The 21579-nt window shown below is 52.1% G+C and overlaps 1 protein-coding gene across 3 annotated transcripts in view; it reads right to left on the bottom strand.

Moving 5' to 3' along the window:
• Positions 1-21579, bottom strand: part of LOC135904682 (transducin beta-like protein 2) — a 297791-nt gene that overhangs the window by 275351 nt on the left and 861 nt on the right. The window contains exons 1-3 of one of the 3 annotated variants that reach the window (XM_065435596.2): positions 20855-21470; positions 18662-18853; positions 15653-17563 (exon numbers count right to left, since the gene is read on the bottom strand). In XM_065435596.2, the coding sequence (XP_065291668.2) occupies positions 16500-17563; positions 18662-18746 (1149 nt within the window). In that variant the 5' untranslated portion in view covers positions 18747-18853; positions 20855-21470 and the 3' untranslated portion in view covers positions 15653-16499. Of the gene's footprint in view, positions 1-15652; positions 17564-18661; positions 18854-20854; positions 21471-21579 lie in introns of those variants that run through there. The other 2 variants (XM_065435594.2, XM_065435595.2) reach the window with 2 other exon arrangements.

Genomic DNA, 21579 nt, shown 5'->3' on the forward strand with positions numbered 1-21579 from the left:
GTACTAAAGCGATAGCCTTAAGGGCCTCGCGTCGCAGATGATCTGGTGTCGACGCTCCGGGCGTCCCTTGACGAATAAGCATTGTGAACCACAACCGCGCAAACCCTCCACGTGGCGCCTATCTTGTCTTACATTCTTTGCAAAGTTATTCCTCGGAATTTTGAGAATGAAAGCTCATAAACAAATGTCACGAAACAAAACACCGACAGCGCGTGGCTTTTATGTTTTGTGACATGGTGTTGCGCCATACTACGCGCACCACGTGGCTACCACGAGGCGACGGGGGCTCCCACTTCTCCGCAACGAATCGAGAATTCAACACGGGAGGCGACTTCAAGAAGCGCCCATTCATCTCCGCGGCGCCCAGCCATCTCCGCGACGAATCGAGAATTCGACGCGGGCGACGTCAGCACCCTGCCCCACCTGGTTGCTGACGACGACGGGTCGCCGAAGAGATTTAAGGGAGAGCCGGTCCATTGTGAGGAGAGAGAGAGAGTCGCTTCCAGCCGCCAGTCGGTCTGATGCGCTCTTACTGCTACCTGTACGCTATCATCCACTATCTGTAAATATTGTACAAAGTTTTTCGTTTCGTCTTCGTCTACGGAACGAGATTTACATATTGAGAGCCAAGGTGCGCTTTCACTCCGCCACGTCAACTGGCACCTCTCTAGAAGAGCAACAGTGTTGTTACCATCGATAAGTACTCCGTCAAGTGCCAGAACATCGCTTTTGCTTTACGATATCTATATCAGTTAAGAAATTCAGAAATCGACAACGGTGACCCGGGACGCTGTTAGGGTTTTTACTGCTAAGTTTTTACTGCTAATTTCGACAGCTGTCTCTCGTTCTTTGCACCTTTGAGTACGCGTGCAATTCCAGTGTTCAGTTCAAAGTAGCTACATGAAAATTCGCGGATAAGTGCTCATTTAGGCAGCATACCGGTTTCTCACGGCAGCGGTTGTGCCAGAATACTGAAACCCGGGCGAGACAGATGCTCGAGCAACATTGTGGAACAATCCAAAATTTCTTTTCCGCTCGGCAAAAGCTTGTGCAGTATTTCTGGCAAATACACTAACGTCTCAGCGTAACAGCACCTGTAAATGCACATGCCTGTGTGACACAGCTTACAGAATAAAACAAAATGAATACGCAGCCGTTCCCGCAGACGCGACGATTTCGATCAGTGGCCGATATTGAGGAGTCCGGTAGGGGCGATTGATGGCGCCTCGTCTTCACGGCACAATTGCGACAATTGGCGACGTCGACTTTGATATCGGTGTCGGTGCTATCAGCATTGCCGGATTGAGAGAACGCGCCACTGAGGCATCAGAACTTATGTCGTTGCGAAAGAAAGTGGCACATTTCCAACGCCACAACAGAAAATGTCTGTCGTCACGATAGAGCTCCAATTGCGACGTCAGAATCGCTGTCGCGGTGGAAAGTTGTTGCTGCGACTTCAGAACTCTTGCTGTCGCGACAGAACGTTTCTGCGGCGACTTCCGAACTCTTGGTAGTCGCGACAGAATGTTTCTGTTGCGACGTCTTAGTTTCCGTCGTAACTCCAGAATTGTCTGTCGCGACTGCATAGACCTCAGAAATTTTTGTAGTCGTGAGAGAAGTTTGTGTAGTTGCGACAGAAATTTCTGTCGTCTTCTTCAACTGGGAGGGGTGGATGAGAACGGGCAGGTTGACATAATCGTGATATCGGAGATGTGTTGAGACTGCGCAGTCAAGCAGCTATTAGAAAAAAGAAAAGAAGAAAAGACAAAGTTTTTTGACGCGAACGTTTCCCTCGACTCGTTCAAACACCCTGCACCCCGAAGCCGTGCTGCTTTTGGCGCACGTTTTCTTGAGTAAGGAGTCGGCAGCTACCTAATAAAGCAAAGAGAGCGAGATACGTTTTCTTTTTGTCAGCACGTTTTCAAGGATCTGAGAAAGAAGCCCACGCTGGGCCTTCGTAAATAATCCATAGTGGCAAATACCACGGTTCACGGTATTTCACGCACATGAAGCCGTCATCTGCTTGTTACTCGTAATTCGCGACCTGTCAATGTCCGGTATTAGCTCAAGTTAACTAAAACTATGACACGCAATCTAAGAACGCGCCTCGAACTCCCTTGCGCAACACATTGTACAGCAGCTGTGAGATCCCGCGCAAGGCAAAGAAACGAAAAAAAAAAAGAAAGGAAAGAAATAAAAAGAAACCGCTGTCACGTTGTAATAATATACTATGGCATGGTACAAAGATTGCCCCATTATGACAAAAAAGCTACTTTGGAGAACCGGACGGGTACCCTGATGCGGCACGTGCGAACCACGATTATTCTCGTCCAGTTTCATCACCCTGCGTAAGGGCAGACTTCTACAGACGCCTTTGCCGGGCTTTATCATGCTTCCCGTAACACAACCCGCTCCAGGCACGGATAAGAAATCAACGGGGAACTTTTGAAGCGAAATATGTCGCACTCCTTTCAAGCAAGTAGGATGCAGGAGCGCTTTACAAAATTTTTTTTTCGCAGACGTATGTAATTCATCAGGTGGCGGTTCCACAGTTCATTCATTCATTCATTCATTCATTCATTCATTCATTCATTCATTCATTCATTCATTCATTCATTCATTCACGAGGCTCGACATCCCAAAATAAGACAGGGCCCGCGACGCCGTGATGTAAGGCATCCTTATTAATTTCGACCACCTGAGCTTTCTTTTTTTTTTTCTCCCCGATAGGGGCGTTGACCGCCCCCATTAGAATGCGGCAAACGCGGCCTACAATTCGGACCCGCGGCCATGTGCTCAGCAGCAAGAACACCGCCAGCTGCAGATGAAGAGTGTTGAAATCTGCGCGCTCCTGTTTTTAGAGCGCCCTTGACTACCTTGGCCGCTAAATTTGGCGGGCTGTCTCAGCGGTCGAAAGCGGAGAGCCTTTCTAGGGCCTCTTGCAAAGAGCGAGACATCTGCACGTGCTCTGGCGTTCACGTGCTCGTCTTCTCGCTCGTGCGGCGGCGGTCTCGCGTGTTCCGGGCGCTTAAAGATTTCAAATTTCAAACGCGGTGTTGTTTCAGATAGGCCGAAGATTTGTGACTGTCGGTCGCAAATGATCCCCAGTTTGATCCACCGCCTTAACGTTCCACCTTCCTCACCTCACTTCATCTCGTTCCTGCACACTGAGACTCGTCGTCCTTGAGGGAGAGGAGATTATATAGTTCTGTAAAATTTATTGCTGGGAGCGTTGCTTGAAGGCTATGGAATGCATAATGGCGCGTCAAGAAAAAAAAAGAACAGAGAGAGCGCCATGGAAGAGAAATCGATTTTTTCGGCATCCACTGCAACGAATGTAACACGCTTCGTTGCACTTAAAATAAAAATGTCAAATCTTGTGACGGTGTAGAAAGCGCCTTTTTTTTTTTACTTAGGCTATCAGCGTTTGTAAAACAATTCTTGAAAATATAAATATTTTAGAAAACGAGAGTATGACGCTTACAACTCTGCAGTTGAGCAATCAAAAGCGATGTCATAAGTCTGTAAACTGCACCTCACAATACATGTAGAGAGGACAAAATGGATATCTTATACACTCCTCTGAAATATACTACTAATTTGTGTGCAGGACTGTCGCGAAAGTCTCGTAAACGTTAAGAAATTCGCACAAGCTGTAAGTTCATGCAACAAATTTGTCCGATTTAGATGCTCAAACCGATGCAGTTTACAGAAATTCGATATCTGTTTTTTGATGCAGTGTTACGGCTTTTGTAAACTTCGTCCTTCTATTTCTTTTTTAAAGTCAGCGATCTTGAGAAATTTCCGCTAAGAAATACCACGTCAAAGTTCTGCTTCCTACAGCCACCAGAATTGAACGTTCTCTCTCACACGCAACAAATGTCATTCAAGTCGGTCCAGCATTTATATATATATATATATATATATATATATATATATATATATATATATATATATATATATATATATATATATATATATATATCATTTTTTTAGTTTTACATGCCTATTTGAGTATAGGCGGCATCGGAACTGGGCCCCGAGCTAAAGCATGCTTTTCAGTATTTCTTTCTTTTTCGCACTATTATACATAACCTTAGTGGTCATATATGCTGTGCCAACAGACAAGCAGCTGTTGTCATGACGATGGCGAGTCCCCTTGCCGAAACATTGGCTCCGTCAGTTCAGAGCGTTCGCCCACTGTTGGTCGCCTCTTTATCGTGCGCCGAGTTAGGACCTATTCTTTCTGTCTTCGTGCGTCACTTCTCGGCTCCTGTTTAGCGGTGCTCGACTTCGCTTCCCTTCAAAGTTGTCACTCTTTCTTGTCTCTTTTCTCTTTAAAGCTCATGCAGGCATTGTGTCCACTAAATGCCCCCCCCCCCCCCGCCAGTTGTCGACAACTGTCGACGACAACAGTTGTCGTCGACGTCGTCTAGCTGCTGCTACCTGATTGAAGCGTTGACAGCCCCTGCGTACCTCATCTTCCTTCTTTGTCGTCGTTATATAATGTTAGAATACCAAAAAAATTCGTAATAAAAAATGCGCGATTGATGAAAGCCGTGTCGGCTAGACTTGAATGGACTATAGTTATATGTGTATCTTGCTGTCTTTCTTTTTTTTTCTTTAGTTTTATTTTCCTTTTCTCACTGCTCCCATATATTCGTAAGGTGGGTTTATTACTGATGTTGCTGGGAGCGCAGGCGTATGTTCCCATGTTTTCCTCACTGCATAAAAAAATAAACAGTAGCGCTTCATACAGTTCGAGCAAACAAAACTAACGCCTGATTTTGAAAATCTCTCTTTCCTACACAGGACAAACGTGAAAGTCCCTGACAAGTGACGCGTGGTCGCCAACGTACAATTGACGGCGACGGCATGCCCGTGTGCTGCGAAATGCCGGAGCGCTTGAGAAACAGTTGGACAGCTCGCACGCGACTAGATCCGCATCTGGATGACGCTATCACACGAGCGAGCAAGCAAGCAAGCAAGCAAGCAAGCAAGCAAGCAAGCAAGCAAGCGAGCAAGCAAGCAAACACCATCGTAGAAGAGCCTGCCATGCATTTCGCACGGCGCCATGTATAACACCCCCGACGCGCCAAGTTTGCTCGCATGCAAGGCTTATGCACGGATCAGCGTAGGCGTCGATCAGGGAACGAGACCAAGTGCGGGCGTGCAAAACACACGCACGCGGCGCAGACCTCTGTAGGTGACGATCTCCCAGGTGACAAGTGACAGTTTCACGTGTCTCTGTAGATTGTCGCGTAAGCGGAAGTCAGCCCTGGTCTGGACTGGCGGACTGAGTGATGCACTGACGGTCGCAGAGGCGTCGTGCACTAGAATAAGACGGTGCACCCCAGGAACGTCCCGTTGCGAATGCTGTGGCGAATCATCTGCGTGCCTTGTGGACAGTGGTCAGACGGAATATACCGTTCACTAAGCCGTGGTGCACTGACTCCCGTGCGTGGCGCAGTTGAGTGAACCTCTGCAGTGGAAACTCGGAAGTGAGTGAATCTATGTGAGTGAAGGCAGGAACAACGCGAAATTTTTTTTTCTTCGGGAAGCAGCAGAAGCATGCAAACTCCTTTATCTAAAATACAACGTTTAAGGCGGTGAATCTTGCCTAGCGCACCGCATGCAGCGATACGCGCGGCTCCCGACACTGCACCTGCAAATATTTTGCCGCTTATCGCGTGCACCGGACAACAGAAGCAACGTTTGCGAGACCCGTCGTCAGGGGGGCGTAAACCGAGGCGGTGGGGATTAATGCTGTAAACGGAGCGCGCAAACGTCGACGCAATTCCTGTAAAGAAAAAAAAAAAGACAGTGGACACATGGGCCTTCGCAAACAGCAGAGGCAAACGGGGGGGGGGGGGGGGGGGGTCTGCGAGCTTTGCGGAAGTCAAACGGAGGACACCGCGCATACGCAAGCCCCATCCCGCAGTGTCTCGTGCCCAACTGGCCGCAAGTAAGCCAGAGGAGAACACTACTGGGCATTCTTTTCTTTGCGGAACTTAGACCGCACGATTCCTTATATATATATATATATATATATATCAAACAAAACGCCCGCCCTGCCCGAAATCCCATACACCTAAAGCTTCCGGTCATCCGGCCCGGAATGCGGACGCCACCGAGTTGGAACTCTTTCCGGGTTTCCCAATCCTGCTTCTCTTCGCGTGCCTTTGTGAAGCCGCTCCAGAAGGCTGCTTGGGTGTCGGCACTAGCGCCCTGTTGTGGCAGGGCTACCACAGTCGAGCAGTGAAATGCCCGTGCGCGGTGTCCCTGCAACGTTCTCAACGTTCCTTTGTAACGGAAACGCCATCGGATTAGCAAGACGCGAGTGTACACGTATTTAGTTGTTCGCCAGCCTTTGGGGTGTATGCGGGGTGCGCATTTCAGAGGACCGCGAGACACGGTGCAACTCTTGGGCTGGCCTATTCGGGGCGGCTCTTGTACTACGCGAACGCTAGTTTGTCAGCTTCACGGTGTGCAATACGTTTCGTTGGCAGATCCAGATAGACCTAGTAAAGTTTTTGTGTTCCTTCTCTTCTTCTTCCGCCGGGTTCTTCTTTCTTTGTGGTTGTTGTTCGCTCTCGGCTCTTCCTGAGCCGATGCCCTGCTCTCTGCTTCGGTATCTCGGCACTAACGATGCTTGATGTCAATAATTCGAACTGATTTATTTACAGGCAGATAGTTACGGTTACAAGGAGTTACAAGCAAACAAGGAAAGCGGCTTCACATTTACGAATGCGGCTAAGCAAGGCCTCGGAGCAGTCCGTCGCTCCGATCGGGCACCTGACGAGAACGGTCCGTCGTCTCTCAGGCCTCAGCTCACACTGCCCCGCTCAGCCGCACACATTATCACCCCCCAGCCAGCCGCGGGACCATGTCCCCGGGCTGCGTAACTCGCACCGGCGGTGGCCGCCGCTCGAGCCCCCCCGCGGCGCCTCGGCCCGACGCAAAACACTCCCCAAAGACACCCTTCTCCAGATGTCGCTACGACGGCTCACTGCGCGATTTATGGCACTCGCCAGACCCAGTGCTCGAGAACCACTGCCGCTCCCTTTTTCGCCGAACAGCGTCCGGCCACCGTCTTCCCGAAGCAGGCACTTCCTGGAAGCGGCCAGGATGCGAGCCAACAGCACAACATTGCCATACAACACATATACAAAAACAGAGTGGGCCCCACAGAAGTCGGGGAAGCACGCACTTAAGCAACGAAAATAATGCACATATGAGCTTCACCAAGCCGAACATTCACAACGACCTTACACCCCGCACCCAAGATCGTTATTACAATCCTACTGGTTGTAATGCACGATTAACTCAAGGTGTCGTCGTGAATGATACATACACACAAGTGGAAACAATACCACATAAGGGAAAAATTAACTTAGAAGTGACGAATTGGTTACGTGAAAACACTCTTGGGCGCACGAAAAAGGTTCAGCATGACACACAAAACACGGCATTGAATATGGCATATATACGCGCCGTTGCCTTAACACTAGAACACACCGTAATGACATAATATCAAGCACTGCCAAGTATGTACATTCCATGTCAAAGCACATATAGTCTCTCCGGGTGACTCCCGGGCTCAGCCCCCAGAGACCACAGGGGGAACTACTCTTGCATCTCGTCCCCTGCACACCTTTCACCGGACACCCAATCGGCTCTCGTGAGACGCGATAACGCATCGGCATTCGCGTGCTCCGTGCCCTTTCTGTGGCTGACGGTGACGTTGTACCGTTGTAGTGCCAGCGCCCAGAGGACAAGCTTCGCGCCCGCGGAGTGCGTCGTAGTTAAGTAGGTTAGAGGGTTGTGATCACACACGATATTTCTCAGGGCGTCGTAGACCCATGTGTCGAATTTACGAATGACCCAGACTACAGCAAACGCTTCCTTTTCTATTGTTGCCCATCTCATCTGCGGCCCGTTAAAGCGATGGCCCGCAAATGATATGGGCCGCTCTTTACTCGATTCGGTCATTTGAGCCGAGCCAGCGGCTGCGGCGTTTGCGGGCGCATCCGCAAACAGCCAGTACGGCTCAGAGGAATCCAGAGTCAAAAACATCGCCGCCCTACACAGGGCTTCCTGCAACTCGCTAGATGCCCGGTCCGCCTCCACGCCCCAGGGGATTTGATTCGGCACCTTTCTCCCTGTCACTTCAGTTAGTGGTTTAGCAATTTCCGCGTAATCTCTTAAATAATTTCGGTAATATAAACAGAGACCCAAAACGCACCTGAGTTCGCGCCCTGTTCGTGGTCTCTGTAGCTCCTTGATGGCCCTAACTTTTTCAGCGTCGTCACCATGTTGCCCTGAGCCTACGACATGTCCCAGGCATTTTATATGATGCGCCGCGACCTGGTATTTCTGCAGACTGGCTGTGAAGCTTGCCTCGCGCTTTGCGATTAGAACACGCTCGAGGTGTTCACCCCATGGTGACTCATGAGCAAGGAGCAGAACCTCCTTTACTTTCTCACCAGGCAGAACTAGCTGCTCATAGACCCTGGCTGCACTTTTGTCCTTGTGCAAAAGCAGTCCGTCGCGCCTGCTTGCGTAACCTTGTTTCCATGCATCGACAAGGCTCAAATCTGCTCTCTGCGCCTCCCGAAAGGCCTGATTTTGCTCCGGTCTACTCGAGTCAAAGCTCGCCTCTCTCTGCACCACTAAGCCAACTTTGGCGGCTTTGCTTACATCTGCGCCCGTAGCATGGTCGCCTAAGCTCTCCTCCTCTCCCAAAATATCGGAGGTCCGGTCCAAACCAGCCTCAATCACTCGCACGCTTTCAATACCGGCACAAGCTTCTTTAATCATGTGCCATGCCTCCGCCGAGAGCAGGCAGTCAGCCTCGTCTGTCGCTAACTCCTCAGTGAACGCGCAGATTACAGGTACTTCCCTAGCTAGGTGGACACTCCCGCCCGTATCCAGGCCCAGCTCAACGCTCGCTAACTTCGCCACAACTTTTGCGCCGAAAGCTGCCACCAGCGTCACATTTCCCATCTCATGTTTCGCGCTTTCGGGCACGGCACTTTCTCTGAGCACCGTAATCTCCGCACCCGTGTCAACCAGTGCCTTAATTGAAGCATCGCCGCACCTTAATCTGACATACTCTACAGCAGGTATATCGCGTTCTCTCTTATTTCTGGTTGATATGCACCCGCAGGCGGGCCCAAGCTCACTGCTTTCGAGTGACACCGCCTGCTGACAACCGGGCACCGCTTCCGATTTCCGGTCTTTGCCAACCCGGTTCACGGTTTTTACCTGGGTCGCCGCTTTGTTGGGGCAGTTTCGCGCGAAGTGCGGTCCATTGCATACAAAACACGCGACCTGCGTTTTCTGCGGAGCGGCTCCCTTCTTCACCGACGGCACACAAGGTGCAACAACCCTCGCGTCATTCGTTGTGCTCGCCGCGCGCCCGTATTCTCCCGCCGTTTTCGACGTTGTCACCTGCCTCCGCGCAGACCCCTTACCCTCGATGTCTTCATAAGCTTCAATGATCTTTGCAATTTCGTGTGGCGTTGCCCACCCATTACCCTCTTCACGCTTAACGTGCTTCCACGCTTCCTGGCTCAATGTTTGTTTAATTTGGTCAGCGACTTGAAGCGCAAACAGATCTTCGAAAGCTCTTACGCCCCGCGCCGCCGTATAGAAGGCATAATAGCTCTCGAGCCTAGACGCAATGTGCTGCCAGGTCTCGTCTCGCATCGGTGTTGCAAACCGGAACTGTCTGACATAATCGCCCGGCGACAGCCTCAGCTCGGACAAAATGGTCTCCTTTACTTTGGCGTAGCTGTTCAGTTCGTCAGTCGACAGCTTCGAAAAAATGTGCCGAATCCTCCCAGCGATCAGCGGCAGTACCAGGTGACTTTTGATGCTCTCGGGCACTCCGTATGACCGAAAGACGCCCTCAATGCTCTCCAACCACACCGGTACCTCTGGATCCGATGGGATTGGAGTTAGAAGGCTTCTTAACATTTTGGAAAAGCGCCCTAGGGTCTCCTCGCGGGATTCCGGATGCCTGTTTGGTGCTCTGTCATCTATACTTTCTCGCATTTCAAGCTGCCGCGTTCTCTGCTGCTCAATTTGCAACTGAAGCCTTAAACGCTCTAATTCCATTGAAGCTATCTGAGTCTCATGTTGAAATTCGAGTTCTTGCCTGTCTGCGCCTGTGCCCGACCCTACCCCAGCACTCGGCCCCGCAGCTTCCCCGTCACTACTCATTATCAGCACCCACTAGTCCTCGATTACAGCTAGTGGTCTCTGTGAACTATGCAGGGAAGTCACCCACCTTGTTTCCAGCCCCTGGAGACAGATGAAAGGAGTCGCCGTTTCCGGTCGTCACCACCACGCAGCTCTCCACGGGTTTCCTCTAGTGCATCAAAGGGCGATGAAGTTCGGCCACTAGTCCATCAGTGGGCTGCACTGTCCGATGCGCACTCACAAGTCCATTAGTGAGCGCTCCCCGTGCGTCAGTCCGTCGACGCACTGTCCGGGCTCGGTCCGTTGGCCCGTTGACACTTATCTTCGCTACTCGCCTTCACGTGAGCAGCAGCCTCGCTTTCCGTTTCTTCGCCTGACCCAGGCACAGTGATGAAGTCGTCGCAGTTCTGTGACGTCGTCGCAGTTCTGTCACCTTCGTGAGTTCCGATCGGTTACCGCCTATCTGCCACTGCCGTCCACCGAAGGCTTACCGAGAACAGATATCCTGTCGGCTGCGCCAGTAAAGTTTTTGTGTTCCTTCTCTTCTTCTTCCGCCGGGTTCTTCTTTCTTTGTGGTTGTTGTTCGCTCTCGGCTCTTCCTGAGCCGATGCCCTGCTCTCTGCTTCGGTATCTCGGCACTAACGATGCTTGATGTCAATAATTCGAACTGATTTATTTACAGGCAGATAGTTACGGTTACAAGGAGTTACAAGCAAACAAGGAAAGCGGCTTCACATTTACGAATGCGGCTAAGCAAGGCCTCGGAGCAGTCCGTCGCTCCGATCGGGCACCTGACGAGAACGGTCCGTCGTCTCTCAGGCCTCAGCTCACACTGCCCCGCTCAGCCGCACACATTATCACCCCCCAGCCAGCCGCGGGACCATGTCCCCGGGCTGCGTAACTCGCACCGGCGGTGGCCGCCGCTCGAGCCCCCCCGCGGCGCCTCGGCCCGACGCAAAACACTCCCCAAAGACACCCTTCTCCAGATGTCGCTACGACGGCTCACTGCGCGATTTATGGCACTCGCCAGACCCAGTGCTCGAGAACCACTGCCGCTCCCTTTTTCGCCGAACAGCGTCCGGCCACCGTCTTCCCGAAGCAGGCACTTCCTGGAAGCGGCCAGGATGCGAGCCAACAGCACAACATTGCCATACAACACATATACAAAAACAGAGTGGGCCCCACAGAAGTCGGGGAAGCACGCACTTAAGCAACGAAAATAATGCACATATGAGCTTCACCAAGCCGAACATTCACAACGACCTTACAGACCTGCTTAGAATATAAGGGGGCGGGGACGCCATCTTTCCTCGAATCGACTTGACGAATGCGTGCTCGATGCCCTCTGGAAGGCTAAGAAAATGTGTTCCTAATCGAGCGGCGATGCATGGTTGCACCCTTGCAAAGTAGCGTCTGCGTTTCTGGCATTATGTTTTCTGGACCTGCGCAGAAGGTCGTGAAACTCGAGCGTCTTGTCTATCCACTTCAGTCACGGCGTACCCGTCTGTGGACGCGACTTATTTTTGCCATTACTGTGCCGCGGTTGCAAGGAGTAGACAACGGGCATTAAGCATTGAGGTAAATTGAACATTCTGTTTTTCTCAAGTACACCCACAACACTTCTGAGAGAAATTTGTCGGTTTAGACGACTGCTTTGGTGAAGACACTACCGCGTTTGACTTGAAGTGGGGCGTTTCGGTGGTAATTTTCGAAAGATGTTTTTCGCTCGTTGCAATGCTTGTGCCAAGTAATTAACATGTGCATGTAATTCGAAAGGGTGATTTAATATTTTTTAATGAAGAGACATAGCACTACTGACTGTACAAAATGCACGACCATTCGCGTCCCGCCTTGACTTGCTTTCTACGGAGCCTCCAGCACCTTGGCATAAAATTATGTAAATTTTACAGGTTTATCGACAGTTGAACAGAATTCGTGACTGAAGGGGCTATACACCAGCGGAGTCATCAGATCTAGGCAGAAACACGAGAAAGCCGAAGAACAACAACAAAAAAAAGAACGGAATAAAAAGAAGCTTATTAACGGGGACAGTCTTGACAGTCGTCGTGCGCGTGTTCCCTTTCGTGATGCGCACGTTAATGCGACCCGCTTAATTACCGGCGGCGTTTAATTACGCCCCGTAAGCCGTTAAGCACAACGTAGTGCGAAAGGTGCCGACGAGGCCGGCGCGGATAGTATTCGCCGATGGGTCACTCGGGCGACGCACCTTGACATCTGACGCCACGCTCGTGACGCAAATGCAGCGCGGGCCGCCTTCGTGGGGAGCAAGCTGCCAAAGGTCGCGCGCGCTCAGCGTCAAACGCCTCCGGCCACGTCTTCCCTCGCCCCGTCGACGGAGAGGGGCGGCGGCAAAATTTTCAGGGACAGGAGTGGCCCAATGCGCGTCGTTTACAAGTCGACGATACACGGGCGCCCCGATGAGCGCGATTCTTGGCGCCACAGAAGCCAACAGTTTGGTTACGGCTGTTCCGGTGGCCTCAGCACAAGGAAAGTTCGGCAGGCGGCGAGGCGTCGCGAAGCAACAGCTATACGTGGGGAGAGCGCTGGGGTAAAGGACTCCCCGCGGATTATCCCCCATCGTTCGCGGCGGTGTATCTCTCTTGGAACGCGCCTTCAAGTTTCGGTTTTCTTTTGGCGTTATAGCGTGACGCAATCCCCGCCGCGCGGAGAAGGAGTCAACGCAGCGTCATCGCTGCTTGCGGCAGGAAAACGCCCCACGCAAGCGCCAGGCAAGAGCGGCAAGCCAGTCGGTAACAAGGAGCGGGGCGTTTTAAAGCGAAGCGTGACTGGCCTTTTCCTTCGACTTTCCCACTGCTGCTGCTGCTGTCCGGCACACTGCGTCGGACGTGGTTCAGAGCGTGTACGTTCCATGTTCAGAACACGGAAGAAGCGTGGCAGAGAAGAAAATAGACGGGAGGAACTCGTCTGGACCGCACCGCGTCGAATGTGCACAATGCCATCTGGAGATCCCGGGTCGTCGCCACTTTAGCCTCTAGACAGCTGTAATTATCCGTGCCCCCGCAAGCGCTTAGCTTTCTACCAACGTGTAAGTCCAGGGGGCAGCTACCCAGCACCCGAAGTAGCATGCCACACGCTAATATCAACCGACTTATAATTAACGCCTTTTGAGTTCAGTTCAAACGTAGGCAACAAAAATTAAACATCACCTTGCGACAGAGACGCTTCAAATACCACCTGCTTTCTAAGGCTTCAAAAGCCCCCTGTGGTAGCATTCACTCAACAAGATTCTTGCAGATCCCGATTTCTTGTACTTCGGGTCCATGCGTATAGTTTGGCAACTGTGCTGCGTTACTCGGCAGACGGGCACGTCTCAAGCTATCGTCAGCGTGTAGTTCACGTGACTGCGCCAGCTCTGGCACTTTCGGCAACAGAAGACGTGTTGTATGCGTAGCCTTGTAGAGCAGTGAAAGGTAGAAACGTCGAAGTCTTACTAGGTGCCACTGCTAGGTACCACTCCTATGCAGAGAGACGAGGCAGGCGAGTTGAAGCCGAATTCCAAGCAGCGCGCATGCTCTCAAGCTGCCATTCCTCCCCCCCCCCCCCCCCACCATCTCCGACTTGGAACTACATGAAACTAGACGACTTGCCTGAACCGGATACATCAACACGGCTGTCATCGGATGACTCCAGCCAACATCGGACACCGAAACACTTTGCATTTTTTAATAAAGGCGTACATTTCATCCTCCTTGCCTCAGGCCAGTTGAACAGAGAGAGCTCTCTTCCTCCATCAAACCACTGCCGTTCGAAATGGGACACGGCTCGAAACAGCCATCGCGGCACGCCAGAACTTCGCCCTGCTCTTCAAAACACTGCACGCCAAGTATAGTGGCCACGGTATACTCCAGACAGTAATGTTTCCGACAATAATAAAGTTACGAAAAAAAAAGAAACGTTACAGTAGGCACAGTTGCCCTGAAACTTGCAATTGACGCAGCATCGGGATCCACAACATCCGAGTGAGTTCGCCGCAATGTGTGTTTACCTCACGCCTGTGATCTCGCAATTTCACCGTCATTACGCAGACCGTCCCCAACATCCTAGCCAGAGGGAACGGCACACTTGCTCCACTAGAGTTGCACAACGCAGCCAGCTGAGAGAGGCTGCTATGCTGAGAGCTACCATGTGGCAACGTTTGAAAAGTGCTTCAAGGAACGACTCCATACCTATTTCTGGTATGGCAACGATGTTTCCGCGAAGAACCCTACGCGCTGCTTACGGTAGCTGAACACTGAGACAATCCCTCTATCTTTTCCACTGAAGTTCTTCGCCGACCGTGGAGACCGAGCTAGTGGCCTTGCAGATTATTAATGAAAGCATTTACCTGGCTGTCATGATACCAAGCAACTGCTTGCTTTACAGAGGTCCTCCCATCCATTATGCAAGTGCTCAACAGGTAGCTAGAAGTGCTAGGCAGCACTAGCCCACGATTATGGACAGGTCAACTAGCTCAGATGCAACCATTGCTGGACAAACTCTAGTTTCCAGCTAACTGGTGAACACTCATGGAAAAGATGGGACAGCCAACTAGCTCCAGCTATAGCCGGTATCTCTACACGAAAGACCAGTCAACGTACCACTCGGCAGCATGGGACAGCAGATAATTTTGGTGCGTCCAGTATTCCAGCAAACGCAGGCGGTTTGCCGGATGAGCGGGGGCGTAAACGTGAGCGGCAGATTGGGGGCGCCACCTCGTGGTGCAAAGCTTAACCACCAAAATAGAGCCAATTACTATGTTCTTAGCTGGGGTGTAAATTTTCGACAACGGCTTAATTGTGAACGCAATCACGCCGCCGCCAAAAATTTGTACAGCGGCGAAGCAGAATAAAGTAGGTTACTGCAATTTTAGCCCTGTGTTTGTCTGATTGAGTCTACATCAGGCGGCTGCACCGATCCGGCCGCTCACACTTACGGCCCCGACCATCCGGCTATCCGCCCAAACCGCCCCAGTTTGCCAGAATAGCTGACACGCTAAAAGTCTCCAGTAAATCAAGTGTCATCGTAGCTGGGCCGCACGACAACCGCTCCTGTGTCCAAGTAATCCAAGTGGTCCAGGAGCAAGTTCTTGCAACACAATTCCTCAAGGTAGTTCCTCCCTCAAGCCACGTGTTCAAGCAAGCAAAAAATCCTGCCAGCTCCACAGCCTCGTTCAAACAGAGCTCGGTTAGCCTTGTGCGCAAGCTCTGGTTGGAACGAACCCGAGGAGCATGCTACTAGGACCTGCAACCCAGTGGTCATGTGCATGGCATCCTGCATCACCATGGTCACGCATGCACATGATGCGATGCTGTTGCAGCAAACACTAGTTCCGACGGTCAGGTACTAGGATGGGAAGGTATGTGCACAGTCAACACGCAGTGTCAGCACTTTATGCACGAAACACGAGAGAGAGAGAGAGACAAGATTCAGGTGGAAAATATCCATTTGTCGCCGAGGAAAACACATTTCCTTTTAATGGCAGTAAAAAAAAAACATACAAAAAACGGACATATCAATAAATTAAGATCCGCAAGCTGCACGAGACCCAGCCGCACGTGTAAAATGACAGCATGACGATGGGCACGTGACAATAAATAAAAGACTGTACAAGATGGTCGATGCGCGGTCTTGTCGGCTCGTCCCGGCTTCTTCCGTCTCCTCCTCTAGATATTTTTTTTTTCTCTTTTTGGAAAGACGCCTTCGTTTCTTCCTGAGTCGGAAGGACACTTTTTTTTAAAACTTTGTACGAATAAACAACAAAAGGGCGACCAACAAGTACAACGGCGTCTTCCCAAACAGCGTCCACCTACACTGAGACACAATAATTGTCCCCCAACAAGTCCAAAAAAAAATATTACTTAAAAAAAAAAGGTCCGGACAGTGACACATTTTTCACAACCGTGGTTCGGTGGCACCGCTCCTCTCAATGGTCCAGTCCTCGCGTGGCACATTCTTTTTTTTTTTTTCTCACGGGCGACACACAGACCAGCCGGGCGCGTACGGAAGAGGAGGAAGAACGAGCCTTCTAGAGGATCTTTCCGGTTTTAGGAGCAGAAGTCACATCATGGCAGTGCGCGTTGGTGTCGCCGGCGGCAGCACTAATTCATTTTCTTTCTTTAGAGAGAGAGAGAGAGATAGCAGGTCTGGATGAGAGAGAGAGAGAGCCCACGCACGAGCGTCGTTCCTTAATCCTCAACACCACACTTTTTTTTTTCTTTCTTCCTTTCAGCTCACTCACTCACACGCGCGCAACACACGAGAAGGAGACACCGCTAGAGCGACGGCTGCATGAGCCGGCCGCCGGCGCCGCGGCTCCGCCGCTCGCGCAGCTTCTGGTCCCGGCCGGCCTTCCACAGCATGAGCTCCATGCAGGCGCGCGCGTCCTCGACGCTGTCGTGCCCCCGCGGCCCGTCCTGGACGTCCCGGTTCAGGTAGGCGCCGACCAGCGAGCGCAGCGACCGCCGGAACGGCAGGCCCCGGTGGTGCGGGAACACGACGGCCGTGTCGACCACGGTGTCGTGCAGGATCTTCAGGCCGCGCAGGTCGTTCTCGAGCCCGTGGCCGACGAGCACCGTCGAGGCGGTGAACAGGCGCAGCAGCACGGCCTGCACGTCCTGCAGCGTGGTGCGCACGTTGCGCAGGTGGTCGGCCGTGACGCCGCTGAAGGCCGTGTTGTAGTCGAGCACGGGGCTGCCCGGCCGCACGTACGAGTCGTACACGGTGGCGCCGTTCGAGCCGACCACGCTCACCTTGGCCACCTCGAGGCCCCGGATGGTGAAGCACATCTCGCAGTCGAGCGCGTACACCCCGCCGGCCACGCCGTGCCGCGGCCGCGTGCGCACAAACCCCCGCGCCGGCGCGTCCCGCTCGCCGCGCGCCCCCTGCGCGCACACGTGGTAGTCGGAGTGCTCGCAGCCGGGCTCGTCGCCCGTGGCGCCGCAGCACGTGAACTCGGCGGCGCCCCGGCGGCCCGTGTGGAAGGTGCACACGTCGTTGGCGTAGTACTCGCCGCCCGGCGTGATGACGAACGACGAGCCGCAGCGGCAGCACGTCTTGCGGCTCGAGTCGGCCGACGCGGCGTCCGCTTGCAGCCACACGGCGCGGCCGGGCTCGTCGGGGCACGGCCGCGGGTAGCCGCAGCGGTACAGTTCCTGAGGCGTCAGCCTGTAGCGCAGCAGCTGGTGGTACAGGTCGTCGGCGCACAGGGGAAGGCGCCAGGCGCCCTCCAGCGGGCTCGGTGGACCCCGGGGAGCCGTCGTGGTCGTGCGTCCGACGGAGGAGGGGGACTTGTGCCAGCTGTTGTTGTGGCCCTGGACGGCACGCTGAGCGGAGCGACCTCCGGAGGGGAAGGAAGCAGGGAAGAAGGACAACAAAAACAGTGCGGTCGGGATTCACTCTCGTCACGGCCCCGCTCTCACAGCGGCGGGACCCACAGGGCTCCCTCTCTCTCTCTCTCTCTCTCCCCCTCTCTCGAGCGCTAGGATAACACTACAGCGGTAACTGCGACTGCCAAAGGGCGGCCGGTCCAAGGGGACAAAGACAGTGCCAGCACCGGAAGGAAAGGGAAAAGCAAAGACCGCAGGCTCCTGGGCCTGGTGACAAAGCGACTTGCACATACCTTCCACAACGTTAGCAGTTTTCTCACCTGCCACGGCACACACCGTCGCCAGCATGCACGTCGGGATGCCACATACAGCCACACACACACACACACATACAAAGTGGTAAACAGAGCGGGGAAGGAGAGGGTTCTCTACAGCTTGGATAAGCAAGGATGAGTGGCAGCTACTCGCGGGGGACGCTAAACTTGCTACCTTCACGAAGGGTGTCCTAAGGAATCCGTCCTCGGAGAGAGAATAAGAGAGCCCAGACTATGGCTATTAATGTAGTGCAAGCGTTCTCATGCCGCCCTAGCAATTCGTTACTTCTGGCTAACGTTTTTATCAACTTGCAACATGAAAATATTCTGGTAGGACCGCGCAGCCAAACGTGAATCTACAAATGCTTCCTTTTCTTCCTAGCGAATTCAAGGATATATGTACTGATGCCTTTAAACAACTGGGAGAAACCCGACTAAGACTAACAACGATTTTATTCTACCACAGAGTCAACTGCATCGTTTTCACTCTATACAGCCGCTCTCGGGTATCAGCCTACACGTAACCCCCACAAAAAATTCCACGTTTGTTATTATTAATTTCAAGGCAAATAAATCTTTGCGACGGCACAGAATAGCTGGTCTCACGATGCATTTTTTTACGGTCGAATCTCTTGCTTGCATGCCTCACGATCCGTGTCTCTATAACGAAGGCCAGAGCACGTACGTAAGCTTCTGCAGGCCTCGTCACGTCAACAATCGCGGTTTCGAGCACGAACGCGAAATGTGGGCAGAAAAAGAAAAAATGCTGACGTGTTCGCCAGGTTTTCAACTTACCATCAGCCGATGTCGCCAGGTACTTCCCGTTGGCGTTGAAGTCCAGGTCAAGTATGGAGCCGCTGTGTCCCTTTAAGGTCGTCATGAGCCACGGATGCAAGTACTGGGTCTTTATGTCACGTTTCTTCTCCTGCACTTTCTTCTTCTTGGGCACGGCTCGCACCTCCTTGTGCACCGTTTCCTTTTCCTTGGCTGCGTGGAAAGAACATCGCGGCTGTTGCAACTTCACTGCAACACAGCTCCGGAAGACGAAGAGGGGGTCTCGTCATCCATCGGTCAACTATACCCGGAATGTCAATCACATGTTTTAAAAGCCTCCGCGAACAAGTGAAACTCATTAGTTCATCTCAAATGCGGCATGGCTCAGGTGGCACTAGTAAACAAGCGAAGCTACCAGCTAAACGCCGAGCGACGACATTCGCATCACACAACGAGTTTTCACGTCATCCAAAGGCAGATGTAAAATATAAATAGACTGTACATTTCTGCCTTAATAAAACGGATAAAAGAAAATTTGAGAGAAAAGACGGAAAGAACACATTCACAGGGTAACCGTAATGATAGTACAGTTTCGGGCTCCATGATTTATAAACGTTAATAACTAACGCGCTGACCATTTCCTCGGTAACGTAACAATTCCTGATAAGCCTTGGGGTGAAAAGACTGCAGACTCCGACAAAGAGTTCTACTCGATTGCTATTCAACATAAGAGGTGCTCATTTAAACACCTATAATCACTTGCCTATATATATGAGAATGCTCCGATCATCCCTACAAACAAGTACACATTATAAGTCGGCGAAAGTATAGCTTGTCTGTCACAGCTTCCAGGCCAGCAATCGCTACACAAGCAAACGAAGCGTCCACTAAATACTGTCCGCGCGTCTGCAGCTTTCATGCAAAGCAAGTGCGCTTGGTTTTGCATCAGCTGTGACCTAAATTTTGTTCTCAAGATACACAACAGGCGATGCGTGCATATTACGGCACAAAGTAAACGACACGCTGAAAACGCTATTTCCGGGACAAATACAGATCTAATACTCGAATGATATCTAAAAAGTTGCTCACACGCCCCGGCGACGAAAACACACGTATTCTACCGCGGACAGAGGCAACGTTACATGGCCCACAGAAAAGCTTTCATCGCAAAGTCCTCGCCAACACTACCGTCACCAAAACACGTGCACGTCACAGAGAATCACATCCGCACGGACACTCGCACTCACGACTCCTTGCCTGCGCGCAAACGTACCTTACACTGGTTCTGCAAAAATCGGACACGTGAACTTGTATATATACACCTGGGAGCATTAGTCACAGTAGACGCCGAGGCACGGGGGTTCCGCTGACTCTCCAGATGTGAACTTCAGCGTACACACAAATGTGCTTAGTCACACGGTCAGGCGGGACGGTTCTTGACATCTACCACCAGGAAATCGAAAAGCCCGGCTGACGTGTCCAACCGCATCTGCCGCGATTGTATCCGAGGGTATCCATCAAACAAAAGCGACCTCCACGTAGGCAGGTGCCATTATCTCTCTTTGTCAACAACGCTGCTTTTTCACTACTTTTATTTATTTTTTACCAAGGGTACTTTTCAGGGCTGTATCTCATCCCAGGAAACTGACAAGGCGCTGAATAACCTCGCCACTTCGCGCGTCTGACACGACAGGCTATCGCGTTGTTACGACGCGCTGCACACAAAAGAACACGGACGCGACCTCTCTGCGGGTTCAGCTGGTTTCACATCCGGAGCCGTTTAACGGCGAGAGCACGTGGTTACAGCAGAAAACCTTTCAAGGAAAGAGCAACAGCAGATGTATCAGCGGCCGCCGGCGAAACCAGAGCTCCAAAAGGGGCCTTCAGGTCACAGAAAGCAACACAAATGGAGGAGTGAGAGAGCAAGCCTCGAGAAAAGGACGTGAGAGGACATCCCCCAATTATTTCCTTCTTTTCTTTTTGCTTTCTCGCCTTCTCCAGACAAACTAAAAGAGCAGGATCCCCACGCGCTGCTGGACTGACACTGACCTCAATCCACGCGCGGCCTTCCACACGCACTCACAATGAAACCGGGTTAGGTCAAATCGCGTAGCTGTAATCAAGTACGGTGCCTATCTAGCTAGCCCCAAAACCAGCGTGCAACAAAAGCGAGGAAGAGATTACTCTTTAAGCTCGGGATAAAGCGTGCCTTGCCTTTCGTCCAAAGCAGCGGATAGAGTGGCGATCCAGCGCGGTCGACGGTACGCAATTCGTCTGCCGCCCAAGAGCGAGCGTGCAGACGACAGAGCAAACAGCCGAGCGAGCCTCCTTGCCCACAAACTCGATGTGCGGGAAGAGGGGAGGCGCTGCGCCAAGCGTCACCGCGCAAAGTTTCCTAATAAATCACGACGGTTGTTTCACTCGTGTGACGCATTCTCCTTCAAGGCGCGGGTAATACCGGGAGGGGGAGGGAGGCAGGCGAGCTGGCTGGCTTGCGGCACCGAGCAGTCGCCGCGGTCACTGCACGGAAATCCCGTCATCGTTTTCCTCCTTCGCGAAATGCGCCGCCTCCGCGATTCACCTTCAACGTCGACGGCAGAGGGTTCACCGGCGTTTGGGAGTAACTTCTTTTTCTTTTTATATTCGCCGACAATGCAGCGCAGTCAAGAAACTCCTCATTCATTGACGCTTCCAGGCAACTGCCGTCTTTTCGTATTTAGTCTCTCGCTTATTTTTCTTACTGCGCTTTCTTCCAACACACTCGCACGATGAACGCCTCAGGACGCACCGACAAACCAAGGTAAAAGAGAGACAAGCGGACTTGACCGGCCGAACCAACGGACCATAACGCCCGCAGAGCATCTGGAGTGCGGGCACACACAGACACACAAGCGTTGCTTTGGTGTTCACGAGCAAAAAATCACAGCGCTGACTTTATT

Source organism: Dermacentor albipictus, chromosome 2 (assembly GCF_038994185.2).
Source record: "Dermacentor albipictus isolate Rhodes 1998 colony chromosome 2, USDA_Dalb.pri_finalv2, whole genome shotgun sequence".
Lineage (NCBI taxonomy): Eukaryota > Metazoa > Arthropoda > Arachnida > Ixodida > Ixodidae > Dermacentor > Dermacentor albipictus.